The sequence below is a fragment of the Desmodus rotundus genome, chromosome 2 (genome assembly GCF_022682495.2).
Source record: "Desmodus rotundus isolate HL8 chromosome 2, HLdesRot8A.1, whole genome shotgun sequence".
NCBI classification, from domain to species: domain Eukaryota; kingdom Metazoa; phylum Chordata; class Mammalia; order Chiroptera; family Phyllostomidae; genus Desmodus; species Desmodus rotundus.
The window spans coordinates 13,066,736-13,080,130 of NC_071388.1; the positions used below are offsets into that span (position 1 = coordinate 13,066,736).

Below are 13,395 nucleotides of genomic sequence, written 5' to 3' on the forward strand. Positions count from 1 at the left end.
AAAACAAACCCTTTCCAGTGCCCTAGACATGTCATTGGATTAGTCCTCTCTGCTCTAAGTATTAACTTTATAGCCTTTCCATGGTTTTCTGAATCCTGAATTCAGATTTATTTGTGTGTGTCTGGGGATATGAGCATGTGAGATGAATAGTATTTCCCCTCTATGTAGTATATGGTTTAATAGGGTAATTTTTTCTTCTCCCTGCATGTTAAAGGAGAACATGTGTCGAGTGACTAGCACAGTAGGCCCTCCTGAATGGAGGCTGTATGATTTGGCCAACTTGGAAATCTGGGCCCATATCACAGTATCCAGGGCACCTCAAAGGTGTCTGGACACTATAAACTGCCTTGTGGAAGTTTTTAAAACAACACAAAAATGAGCCCGATTTGTTTTCGCTTTCTAAGTGGTTCAGGTGACCCAAGTGACTGCTGGGCTCAGCCCCCTGTTCCTTTGTGCCCTGGGACATGCTCTGATGTTCCTTGAGCCTGTCCTTTCCCAAAGGAGGTAGCTTGAAAGGGTCAAGGTGTAGAGCACGGGCTCTCCTGCCCCCGCCACCGTCCTTGTTAGGGTGTCTCATGGACTTCATCACACAGTGGCAGCCAGTCCTGGTGTGACAGCGTCTTCAAGTGTAGGAATATTAGAGAGATAGAAGATGAGTTTTGTGCAGAAACTCCTCCTTAAATGTTCTCCCCTTCCTCCTCACCAGCTGCAGGGTAGTGATACTGAAATGCTAAATTCATTTCAAAATATCAAGATGTGTCATCCTTCTTCCCTCCCTGACAGGGTAGGGATCTGGTTTGCTGGTTGTTACGAACACAAGAAAACTTCACTCACACCGATTGAGACGCATTGTTAGTATGAGTGGTTAAAATGTTTGAATAAAGGATGGAAGGAGAGACAGCTCCCCTCGAAGTTCTCAACTGGAGGAACAGAGGTCACTAACAAGGATTTTACTCTAAAAGAAAAATAGCTTGACTGAATGGAATAAACATGTAACGCAGTCTTTGCATTTATTTCCACGTGCTTAAAAAAGGCTTAATACATGAAATATTCTTAATCTTGTTAAGTGTACTTCACATGCTCATGTCTTTATTATTTTTTTCTTAGTATTGTAAAACTGTATTTCAACTTCGGCTAATGACACTCAGGTGTTAGTGTTTTCCTCCTTTCCATAACAATAGACAATATTTGCAAGTCATAAGCATTGGAGAGCCTTTCCACTTACATAGTAACTTCTATAATTCCACCCCCCAAAAAGGGTGCCATGATAAGACTAAAACATTTACAGCCCCTGGCTATCCTGGTCAGAGAACATAGCCCCACACATTTTTATTTATTTAAAATGTAAAATAGGATTTGCCTAAATTTGTCATTCTGCCATCTTGTACTATGCCAAAAAGAATTTTAACTTGTTCTCACTGGAGCTGTACCAGTGATGACAATTAAAACCGTGGGAAATAAATTTTAAAATGCTAAATGCTATTTCCGTTGTAAGTTGGGAAAATGATTAAGTTAAACATACTTGCTTAGTGATTTGCTTGAGTTGCAGAAAGATATTTACCTTTGTTTATTTTGTTTGTGTGTTTTTTGTGTTTTTACAAAAAAAGATTTTAAATTGAAAATTATCTTTTAGTCTTAAAATTAAGGGCTCATTTTTTATAATTTCATCCTTTTACGTGGGTTATACAGAAAATTTCTTAGGAAAATTCCTATTTTTTCTGCAGTTGGTACTTCATGGTTCTGTGTGTAATTCTCGGTGGATTTGGAAGAAAAGTAGCTCCTTTTTCTATGGTGGCATAAGTTCTACATTTTGAATTGGGATATAGTAAGCAAAGGAGGAAGGAAGTTTGCTACAGGAAGTCATCGTTCTGCAGGGTGACTGACGCATGGTGTGGATCTCATTCTCCTAATACTCCTAGTCATTGGTGTGACAGGCAAAGGAACCGGAAGACAGGGCCCTTGTTAGGGCCCCGGGCCTCAGCTTGGCTGAGGCCAAAATCAAGCTGTGCCTAATTGCAAAGCTCATGCTCTTGCCTTTCTTCTTCCTTTCGCTATTGAAATATCCTCTCCTTTGTCTACTGAACAGAGCTGGGGACAGATGTTTTTCAATACGTATGTCCTGTTCCAATCCCAGACCAACTGACTCAACATCCACTGGTGTGGTTGTAAGAGGTGGACACACAAGTATTGGAAAAAAAATCAAGAATATGTCCTATGGCCTTCCTTGCACTTGAAAACCTGAGTAGATTCCTTAACTGCTTTTATTTTTTAAAATAATTATTAAGCAGTGATTGGTATAGAAGGAACAAAACCAGAATGAATGTTTCTCTTTAATGGTAATATTTAATGATGTAACAAAAAAACCTCTGGTTTTGGTGTAAATCTTGGGGCCAGTGGATTCTTAACATTCCAGATGTTTTTTTGAAGCATGTACAGAAGACATTTATGTTAGAGTTTAGTTTCAAAATCATACAACCATAAATTCTTCTCATTCAAGTCCTTTTGGTGTTATTATATTTCAAATATAATGGTCCAGTAATTAGAGAAGATTAGTGAAGAATATTTAGAACATTAGTGATACTTGAATTATCTTTTGAATAAAAAACAAATTGATTTGACCTGAGAACATAGTGCAGACACCTTGTTTTATTTTATTGGGGTTTATTTTGGTTGACATGGTTTCTTCTTCATATCAAAATTTTTTTAATTTAAAAATAATAAGCTCATAAATGCTCTGAATTCTTATTAGTCATTACTGATCTTTTGGAAAACTGCTTGTATCGGTGTTATAATTCACTCAGCATGTGAATTAAGACATTTTTGTTTTATATGCACGCTTCAATTGTATAGGCATTTATGTTTTCACATAATATAGCAATATATGTTGCAATGCAGTAATGTTGCTAGAAGTATTAGTGGAATTCAGAATAGAAATCACTTCCCTTTTGACAACTAGTCATATGAATCAGTTGACTATGGCCAAATTTGTGGAAGTAGAAAGTTTCTTTTAGGATTTCAAAAATTCATGTATTAACTTTCTGAGTTTGTTTGGTAGTGTTTAAAATATTTTTTCATAAAAGATAGCATGTAATCAAGCTATGTAAAACAGAGACTGCAGAGTGTAGGATTTACCTTTACTCTGGTGCGATTATTCTGCAGTAGACTAATTTTGAGATTTCTTTGGTTTTTTGTAGGAATCTTAAGACATAGTATTAATGATACATCCTTTACTTCAGAGATTACAAAAATTAATTTAGCAAAGCGTAGGAATTAAGACAACATGTCTGTATCAAATGCCAACTGTTTTTGCTCTATGCCTTCTTGTTTTGCAAAGGATTTTAAATATAATATTATAATCACTAAATGGACTGTTTTCAAGATTTTCCTTCATCTGATTCTTGAGAAGGGTAGCCCTCATCTTACTGTGCTGCGAAATGTCTCGTGGTCTCCTCTTAAACAGCATTAACATCTTGTGTGTGCTTCTGTACTAAACTCTTTGTTCGGGAATAAACGAAAAATACGGTTTTCTTTGAAATGACTGGGTAGTCTGTTTCTCTTCTCAAACCTCCTTTCCTTCTATTTTTAGTTCCTACAACAGCAGCCAGCACCCCTGACGCCGTTGACAAGTACCTCGAGACACCTGGCGATGAGAATGAACACGCCCACTTCCAGAAAGCCAAAGAGAGGTTGGAGGCCAAGCACCGAGAGAGAATGTCCCAGGTACTGTGGCTCGTTCGTACTTCAGCCCTGCAATAAAGGGGAAATCTGGTCTTGCCTCTGCCTCAAATCTCCATGGGGGCCCGATGGCAGATGAATATCTAGGGGTGGGTGAGGTCTTTAATTTTAGCCAGATCCTTAAAGACATGGCCTTAATGTTAAATGTTTGCTGTAGGATATTGATTAGGGGGGAGGGGTCGTGTGCTCCTGAGCATCCCACCTAGGAACGATCCAGGTATTGTAAGTGTAATAGGATTTTGGAAGCAAAAATTAGTGTTTACAACATTCTCAATGCTTTTGTTTTTCTATATGTAGAGAACCTGTAACCATCAAGTTAAAAATTAAAATCCTTTAAAATGTTCTTTAGTTACTGTTAAAGAATACTTTTGTATTAAGCACCTGATTATTATATCTTTGAACCAATCGTTTGTTACAGTGCTCATTCATAGGACTATAGAAACTTAAAACTAAAGTGAAACATAATAATCATTTCATCTAGTTCCAAATATTTTTTAAGATCAAGATAGGTCATTTACTAATGACTATAGTAATCATGCCTTTTTATATCTGTCTTTTCTGGTGATTTGGCATCTGAGACCTTACCTACCCTAGAGAGACTGCCCCTCCAGGGGTGAGCCAATTCTTAAGAGATAGCAAATGATTGGCCTGTAAACACACCTTTCCAGTATAAACCAGCCACTCAAAATCCATACCCCCAACTACCCTTTTTCTTTGTGCTCTTACACTATAGGCGGCTATCAACCTGCCCTACTTGCCTCCAGGCTAAGGTACCAGACAGCTAAGGACTGATAGCTCCTACACCCCAGAGCCCACCCAAGTCACCCAAACTAGCCAGTCCTGAACTTGCTGAGCCACTTTACCCTGCCTTGCTCATTCCTTGCCTCATAAACCACGATAAAGGATAAAGGTTTTATCCATGTTTTTTTCTTACTTTCTCTGCCTCCTGACCGACCCTCGTGCTTCCCCATGTGGCATGTTGGAAACTAAGCAAGAAACTGTGTTTTCAATGATAGTCATCTCCTGATGTGTTGGCCACACCATACCTGAATAACAATAGAGCTTACGTTTTAAAACATAGGACTAATATATCTCTGGGCACAACACAACACAATTCTTTTTTTTTTTTTTTTTTTTAAGAGAGGGACCACACAATACTTGGAACTACTTAGGAATAAACGTTAAGGGTAAGAAAAATATAATCATAGTACTTGAGCTCTGAAATACAATACACAGTTCTGGTTGTCGCCCTTCGTGGAAACTCAAATGCGAGTTGAACTACAAAGCTAGCTGTAGTGGAATAGTGAGCTTTCACCTGAAGCTAGTGCTTTCGAAAAATAGGATTTTTCCTTAGGAAAGACACAAGTTGATGTGGAGTCTTTGTTTAAAAATCTATATTGGGATGACTGTGGGTTGTATTCATTACCACTGATGTGATGTCCTTTAAACTTAAACTCAATCTCACTTCCTGTCTATGAAGGTTTCAGGTGCTTCCCACTGCCCTCAAAGCCCGTATCTGGGACAAAAAAGGGAAAGAAAAATAACAAGAATAGATACTGAGTGCTCAACTAGGCATTCTCAGTGCCTACCCTCACAGCCCAACCCCCAGTACCCCAACTTCAGACCTCCTGCTTTTTCCCCCACCCCCAACTGCTACCATCACGTTGGCAGCGTTAAACAGCTTTTGGCCTCTGCTCCGCACGTGCTCAGGTCGTCTTGGCCTTCCCGGCACCACCGTCTGCACTAACTTCCTTTGGAAACACCTTCCACTCTCCCTCACACGGGGCAAGTCTCACCCGTTCTCATACCCCACGTAGTTCTCGGAATGGGACGGGCAGTCATTGCTCGTGCTTTTCATCCAGTCCTATGTATTTGATCCTCAGTTTTATCTGTGATTGTTTTATATATAGCACGGTCGGTCCAGAAAGTATCCAGCCACATACTATGAAAAATAGAGACATTTATTGAAGAAGTCACAGGATACAATAAACATTATACTTAGGACAATGGCACCTCAGTCCCCATCAGAGTAGACATCTTGGGACCTCACACAGTTCTCCCAATTGTCATCAGCTGCCCCATTGTATTTTCCTGAATCTCATTGACGATATGAAATCTCTTCCCTTTCAAAGGTTATTTTAGTTTTGGGAAAAGCCAGAAGTCACAGGGTGCCAAATCTTGGCTGTAGGAGAGTTGAGTCACCTGGGTGATTTGATGTTTCACCAAAAACTCTGCACAAGACGTGATGCATGAGCAGGCGTATTGTCGTGATGAAGCTGCCAACCACCAGTTGCCCGTAGCTGCAGCTTTCTGAATCATCTGAATAGTTTCCACAGAGGAATGTTCAAGCTTAACAAGCAAAATTTTGTTCAAGCAAAATCTGATACAGATTCGTTGCTGTACTCACTCATTTTGAATGACAGCCACACAGTACACATGCTCAGTCAATGGCATCTGTCACCCCCACTGACTAGTACAGTGAAGTCATCACTGTTCATACATGTGCATTCCAGTCCTTTCTCCTTTGCTGCCACGTCACATCAATGTCATGCAAACCATTCTCATTATATTAACAACGGCTTGACTTTTTCTGGACAGATCCCATATATATAAAGTCTTATCTTTCCAGCTGAATTGTAAACTTTTAGTCCCTATGAGTTTATATAAGGCACTTTACTAACCTTGCTTTTCTTACTTGAACTCAGTCATTATTTTTAAAAACTATAAATCCTACATTGTTTTTCCCAGTGCCTTTGTAGTTTTGATCCTATTAAGACAACTGATTTCAAGTACTCTACTAGTTTTAGATATTACTAATCTCTCCTAGAGTAGTAACTTAATTTTGTTTTAGCACATCTATTTAACCCATGACTTAGTGCATCTACATTTTAATAGATTTTCTTCATCCTCTAGTCATTAGTTATACCTGAGATAACTTAAGGGATGCTGTCCTGGAGCAGAGAATGCAGTCTGTTAGATTCCTGAGGTCACAGGGAAGTGAGAGTATCCCCATAATCTGTGGTACTGCACTCTGGGGGCTGTTCGACTCTGAATTTGCCTGCCTGTTCAGTCTCTCTGTGCTAGTTTTCCATTGTCTCCGCGTGAAACTACCAAGTCTTTGAAGATCCATAAATCCAGAAGATGCTGGTAGTTTTGTGCATGCAGTGGAAAATTTCTTTGTAAGAACATAGGCATCAACCACCTGAGAATTTTTAGTTAAAAAATGTAGCCCTTTTAATTATTTGTATTGTAGTTTTTGTTGTTTTCTTATAAGTACAGAGGACTTTGTTTATTTTGGTTTTGATATTTTGGTTTTTTGTTGTGGTGGTTCACAGTAACTCTAAACTTACAGATTTCTGTTGCTATATGTTACAAATAGTATCTAGCAAATAGAAGATACCAAACGGTTTAGAAGTACTTTTATTAGTTATGCACTTACCAGTTTCATTGTACCCTTAAAATGAAGTTCTTTAAAACAAAAGTTGACTTAACTCTAAATGTATTGTTTTTAAGATAAGCATCAACATCTTGGAATGGCCCTTCCTGTGGTAACCAAATATAAATAAAATTAGTTCATCTGCTAGATTGGCCACTTGTAAGAGCCAACTGGGCCACACGGGACAGAAGCGTGGTCTTTAGAGCCACCAAGCTCTTTGTGTGTATCTTCCCTTTTTCATCTTTTCCCTGCATGACCTTGAGCAGGTACTTAACCGTGGTCCAGAAATAGGGATGACCATGCCTAATCTCATAGGCTGTTGTGAGGAATCAATGAAACGAGATAGGTTTTGTAAGCACTCAGCACTGGACCTGGTATTGGTAAGGTCAGCAGAAATATTACCTCTTACCCGCTACCTCGGTGGAAGCCACTGTTCAGAGGGAGGTGTGTGGATCTTTCAGTAGTAGACCTAACGTTATAGGTGGATTGTTTTAATTTGTGAGGGTGTAGGATATTACTAAATTTCTCTGAAAATCAGCATTTTATTTCATTTCTCTAGAAATGTTTCTTTTCAATTTACTGGCTAAATAAATCTTAAGTATTCCATTATTTCTCTTCTTAAAGCTGTAAGCTCAGATTCTGAATATACACAGTGAGATTGTAAAAATTTAAATGTAATATGGAAAATCGGTTTTTTGCATTCTAGTAAAGCATGTGACATCCCTCTCAAACTAATTTTGAGACTGCTGTCTAAAGAGTACGTGATAGGGTAGGCCACTGTGAACTTTCTTGAAGCAGGAAATTGAAATATTTTTAATGCAAGGCTTATCTCTCATCCATAAAAGCAAAAGTGGTCTTCAGCAGACCCTTCCGCACTAGTGCCCTTCATTAACTCACAGAGACACCGAAACTTCTGGGACAATGTTTCTTTTCTTTTGTTTTCTTCTTTTTCCTAGCAATGTGGCATTTTTCCCAGTTTGGCTACGAGCTTTTTAGGTCATTTTAATATGCTTGTCAAGTGTAGTTGAGAATAGACTCCATTGTCTTTTGTCCATAATTTCGTGAAAACAACATGGGATGTTTGTCCTGTATCTCACCCAGCCAATCAATGTTAGGGTAGAATAAAGTATCTCATTAAAAACCACATGGCAATTTGATGCGGCGTTATCTCATAGAACGTTCTCTGAGCCTGCCTTTTTTGGTCATCTTGAAGGACATCAGAAAAGTCAATTCCTTGGGGATAAACACCTATAAATAACAAGCTCTTACAGAACAGGAATCAAGTTGTCTCATCGTTTGGAAATCCACAAAGTATGCAAGTAAACATCTGTCCACAGACCAGCATTTTGCTTACTTGATCTTCCTGGTCTTCATTTTACATAGCTCAGGTATGAGCCGCACTGGAAAAAAAAAAAACAAAAAAACCAACAACAACAACAACAAAACGCTAGTTGAGACCAAGTAGTACACTTGAAAAGGAAGAGGCCACTCACTGTAGGTGGGCAAGAATCTCAAGCCGTTTTTTTCCAACAACTGCAGACTTTTCCTCTGCATTCAGATCAGTGAGAGAACTTGTCTCAGGGAAATGCTAGTAGGTGAACATCACGGCTGAGAGGAGGAGACTTTATTTTTCTACAAAACAAATTAGCCTGGTCATTAAATTAGCGTTACTTGCCAAGAATACCTCTTCCTGCATTCAGAACATACAATATGTACTCTCTGGGAATTTCAGAGGGATTTTGCTGTTCATGGTGTAGGCTGGTGAGCAAAGGGCTCTAACTACCCATCACTGCTTCGTGGGGTGGATCTCGGGCTTTCTGACAACATACTCTTTTCTTCCATTGCTTTTCGGCACGCTGTTCATGGCATGTGTGCACACGCATAAAGTGTTGTATATGACCCCCCCATCCTCTTTGAAGTTTTATAACTTGCTTTCCCAAAAGGCTGACGCCAGTGTGCTCAATTTAACGTTGGGAAACCTTGTTCGGGAAATGGGTGTCTTTTATGAATCGTCGACGGTCGTGCACATCAAAGTGAAATGACCTTCAGCCATTTCTCAGGAAAAGAAAAAAAAGACCACCTTTGTTTCAAAGGGCCATATTGCTGAAATAAATTTGAATATTTATGTTCAATACACTAAGGGATAGATTTACATCTTAGTGGGAGATCAAATATGATTGGAACAAGACTGGAATGTGATAGTTGTTTAAAATGTCAAGTACAGAAGAAAACCAATCGAGCTCGTTAAATCTATGTTTGGAAAAAGGAACTATGACTTTAAATGGAAATGTTTTCTTATTTTGTAGGTCATGAGAGAATGGGAAGAGGCAGAACGTCAAGCAAAGAACTTGCCGAAAGCTGACAAGAAAGCAGTTATCCAGGTAAAAGCTGAGCCCGTTCTCACCAAGAGGTGCACGCCAGCACCCCCGCCCCGCTCATTAAGTGCCCTCCACACTCCTGTGGGATTGTTCGTACTCTCATCAGGGTGGCTTACTGCTCATCGTTGTCTGGTAACTGAGGCACTTAAACCCTGCCTTATATTTGTTCCCAGTTAGCTCAGGTTATCATTCTTTTCCATAAAACTCGTACTGTAACTTGCGGTCCACTTTTTAATCAATAGTCTGTCTTTTTGGTGGCCATAATCTTCTGTTGCTTCTTCCCCTGGCAAAAATTGTGTAATAATTACAATTTTTAACTGCAGCTCCTCTCAAAATTACCTTAAGTAAATATGATATTATCATGGTCGTTTTCTTAAATTAAAATACTTTGAATAAAAGAGGAATATTTTTTAATATGCAGTGTAATTTAGAGTTGTAAAAATACATAAATTGCCCTGGCTGGTGTGGCTCAGTGGATTGAGTGCGGGCCTGGGAACCAAAGGGTTGCCGGGTTGATTCCCAGTCAGGGCAAATGCCTGGGTTGCAGGCCAGGTCCCTAGTAGGAGGATGTGTGAGAGGCAACCACACGTTGCTGTTTCTCCTGCGCTCTTTCTCCTTCCCTTCCCCTCTCTCTAAAAATAAATAAATAAAATTTATTCTACATTATGGTTCGTCAAAGCAGCCTTCAGGGACCATTGTAGAATAATGATTGAGAATGAGAAATTAGGTGTGGAGATGGAGTCCAGGAAAGGGAGGTAACCCATAAAACATGCTGAATTAGTCAGAAGGTTGGAATGACTATGAAATCTTTGAATGAAATGAAATTTGATGATAGGCAACTAGAGCCTGCTGCCCCGTCCAACTTGTTCAGTTCCTGAGTGACTCAGTGCATGTGTTTGCAATGGCAGCATTTCCAGGAGAAAGTGGAGGCTCTGGAGCAGGAAGCAGCCAACGAGAGGCAGCAGCTGGTGGAGACTCACATGGCCCGAGTGGAGGCCATGCTCAACGACCGCCGCCGCCTGGCCCTGGAGAACTACATCACCGCTCTGCAGGCCGTTCCCCCGCGGGTAGGTCTGGCCTCACAGCTCACGTCAGGGCACAGCCTGGACACGGGCCTGTGGGCTCTGGGCACCGAAGGCCATGAGGAGGCAGTCTGGAGAAAAGCTGTGAGCACCATTGTTCAGCTTTGACCTGAGTCCATTCATTCCTTCTCGAAGGTTAAAGGGTCACAGGGCAGCTGCCTCCACAGGGCTGTCTCAGCACAGCGGACACATTTTTCCAAAGAAGATTCGTCAGGCTTCCCGGGAACTCAGAGTGCGAGGCCTGACTCGAGGTGATTTGCCAGGGATGGTGGCCTCTCATGGTAGAGTTGAAATCAGGGAACCACTTCGGAAGGAACCCAGCCCCCTCATAATATGTGGTTTAGGCATACCTGTACCTATAACTTCATTAAACGGTCTTCTCAATAAAAAGGGAAGACTCAATCACATGCTGCCCCTAAGAAACCCACTTCAAATATAAAGAAAGACAAAGAGGCAAAACAAAAACAGAAGGATGAAAACAAGGATACGCTGTATAACATTAATCAAAACGAAGCTAGAATAGCTCAATTCGTATCAGACGGTAAATCTCAACTTTTCTTAACCATATGTGAGGTCAAGAAAAGTTGAGATTAGGCCAAGTTACAAGGATTTTTAGTGGAATAAGAGAGACTAGAACCAGAATTTCCTGCTCAGAGCAGCGGCCACGGTCTCTGGGGCAGCTCTAGTCTATCATGACGTCAGCAGCAAGGAGCCCGATTTGTGATTTCCAGTGATAAATGCCCACGGAGGCTTCCCGAGCAATGCAAGCGCAGATTTCCTCAGTGAGGCTTTGTGGGAGACGTTAACTCGGGCGTAAACATATTCTGAAGATGGGTGTGTGTACGCTACGCCTACTTGCACTGTCCATGATTAAGCAAAGGCTACTGAAATCTCCGGCTGGAATTGTGGGTTGGTCTGTTTCTCACGCGACACTATCAGGTTTTGCTTTGTGTATTTTCAGGCTCTCTTTTTTAGGGACAGAAACATTCAGGGTTGTTCTGTGCTCTTTCACGCCCCCTCAATCATCATCAAACACCCTTCTTTATCCCTAGCACTCTCTTTTGCTCTGAAATTGCTGTCTGATGTTAATTAAGTTATTCTAGCGTTGTTTTGATTACTGTTACCACAGTGTATCCTCTTCACCTCTTTCCATCCTTGTGTTTTTGTTTTACCTCTTCGTCTTGCCTCTGTTTGAAGTGGGTTTCTCAGAGACAGCATATAATTGGGTCTTGCCTTTTAACTGAGAAGACTGTTTAATGAAGTTGTAGGCACAGTTACGCCTAAATCTATCATCTTGCTCTTTGTTTTCCATTTATCCCGTCTGTGTTTTTTTCTTTTTTTTTCTTTTTTGCCACCTTTTGCACTAATTGAATGTATTTTTATAATTCTAGTTTATGTCCTTGGTTGCCTTTTTAGCTATAACTCTTTATTTTGTTACTTTAGTGTTTACTTTGGGGTCTATAGAAAATATTTGTGTCTTTTCACAATGTTACACCACTTCACGTATAGTATAAGAAACTTACACTAGAGCGCTTCCATTCCCCATTTCCTGTCTTCGGCCTGCGGTTGTCACAGTTGCTTCGTACTATGTCACTGTTATTTTTCTTGAAACAGTCAATTATCTTTTAAAGGAAGAGGGTAGAAGGGCAATAAATGATGATGGAAAAAATACCATCTAAAGAAAGCTTTCAGTAATTTGAAAAATACTTATTTACCCATACAGTTCCCATTCCTGGTGCTCTTCAATCCTGGCATAGGTCCGCCTGGAATCACCTTTCTCCTACCTGCATGACATCCTTTAAAACTTCTTTTAATGCATGTAGATGGGTGAAGAATTCCTTTGCTTAGATTGTCTAAACATATGTTTACTTCACCTTTATTTTTGAAAGACATTTTTGTTGGGTATAGAATTCTAGGATGGAGATTTTTTTAAAAAATACCTTAATAATGATGCTGCATTGTTTACTTATTTGCATTGTTTCCAAGAAGAGTACTGATATCATCCTTTTCTTTGTGTCTGTAAATAATATATTTTTATCTTTCTACTTTTAAGATTTTTCTTTATAGTAGTTTTGAGTAGTTCAATTATGGTATGCCATATTGTATTTCAACCTGGCTATTTTTTTGTCTCATACATTGTAGTTTTCTTATCTGCAAGTTTAATCTGGGTTTTTGTTGTTTTTTTTATACATTTTATATCTTTACTTTCCTTTTTTGAACTTATAAGATGCATGATAGTAATTCTTTTCATATCCTTAGTTGCTACTTCTAACATCTGTGTGAGCTTTGGGTTAATTCTGATTAATTTTTCTTTTTTATGTGTAATACTTTTCTGCATCATTTCATGCCCTAGTAATTTTTTATTGGCTGTCAGACATTGTGAATTGTACCTTTTCAAGTGCTGGGTATTTTTGTATACCTGTAACTAACTATTCTTAGTTTTGTTCTGTAATGTATTTAAATTACTTGGAAACAATTTTGCTTTTAAGATTTGTTAGGTGGGATCAGCGCAGTTACCAGCTTACGGCTTGTTATTCCCCAGTACTGATGAGGCAAGATCCTTCTGAATAATCTACCATGATGTTGAGTTTTCACACGTAGATGGTAGAAATAGGTACTACTCCTAGCCCTGTGTGAACATCAGACACTGTTACTTCTAATCCTTTTGGATGACTTTTGTTCTGTGGCCTTGATTAGTTTTTCGCATGCATGTACTGATCATTAGCCACGTTCTCAAGGGGCATCGTCTGCATGCCAGTCTCTG

The 13,395-nt window shown here is 39.6% G+C and overlaps 1 protein-coding gene across 6 annotated transcripts in view; it reads left to right on the forward strand.

The window, feature by feature from the left end:
- Nucleotides 1-13,395, forward strand: part of APP (amyloid beta precursor protein) — a 238,273-nt gene that overhangs the window by 152,593 nt on the left and 72,285 nt on the right. For all 6 annotated transcript variants that reach the window (XM_024562633.4, XM_024562639.4, XM_024562643.4 and 3 more), the window contains 3 exons: nt 3,587-3,720; nt 9,478-9,552; nt 10,458-10,616. In XM_024562633.4, coding sequence (XP_024418401.2) covers nt 3,587-3,720; nt 9,478-9,552; nt 10,458-10,616 — 368 coding nt within the window. The remainder of the gene's footprint in view (nt 1-3,586; nt 3,721-9,477; nt 9,553-10,457; nt 10,617-13,395) is intronic.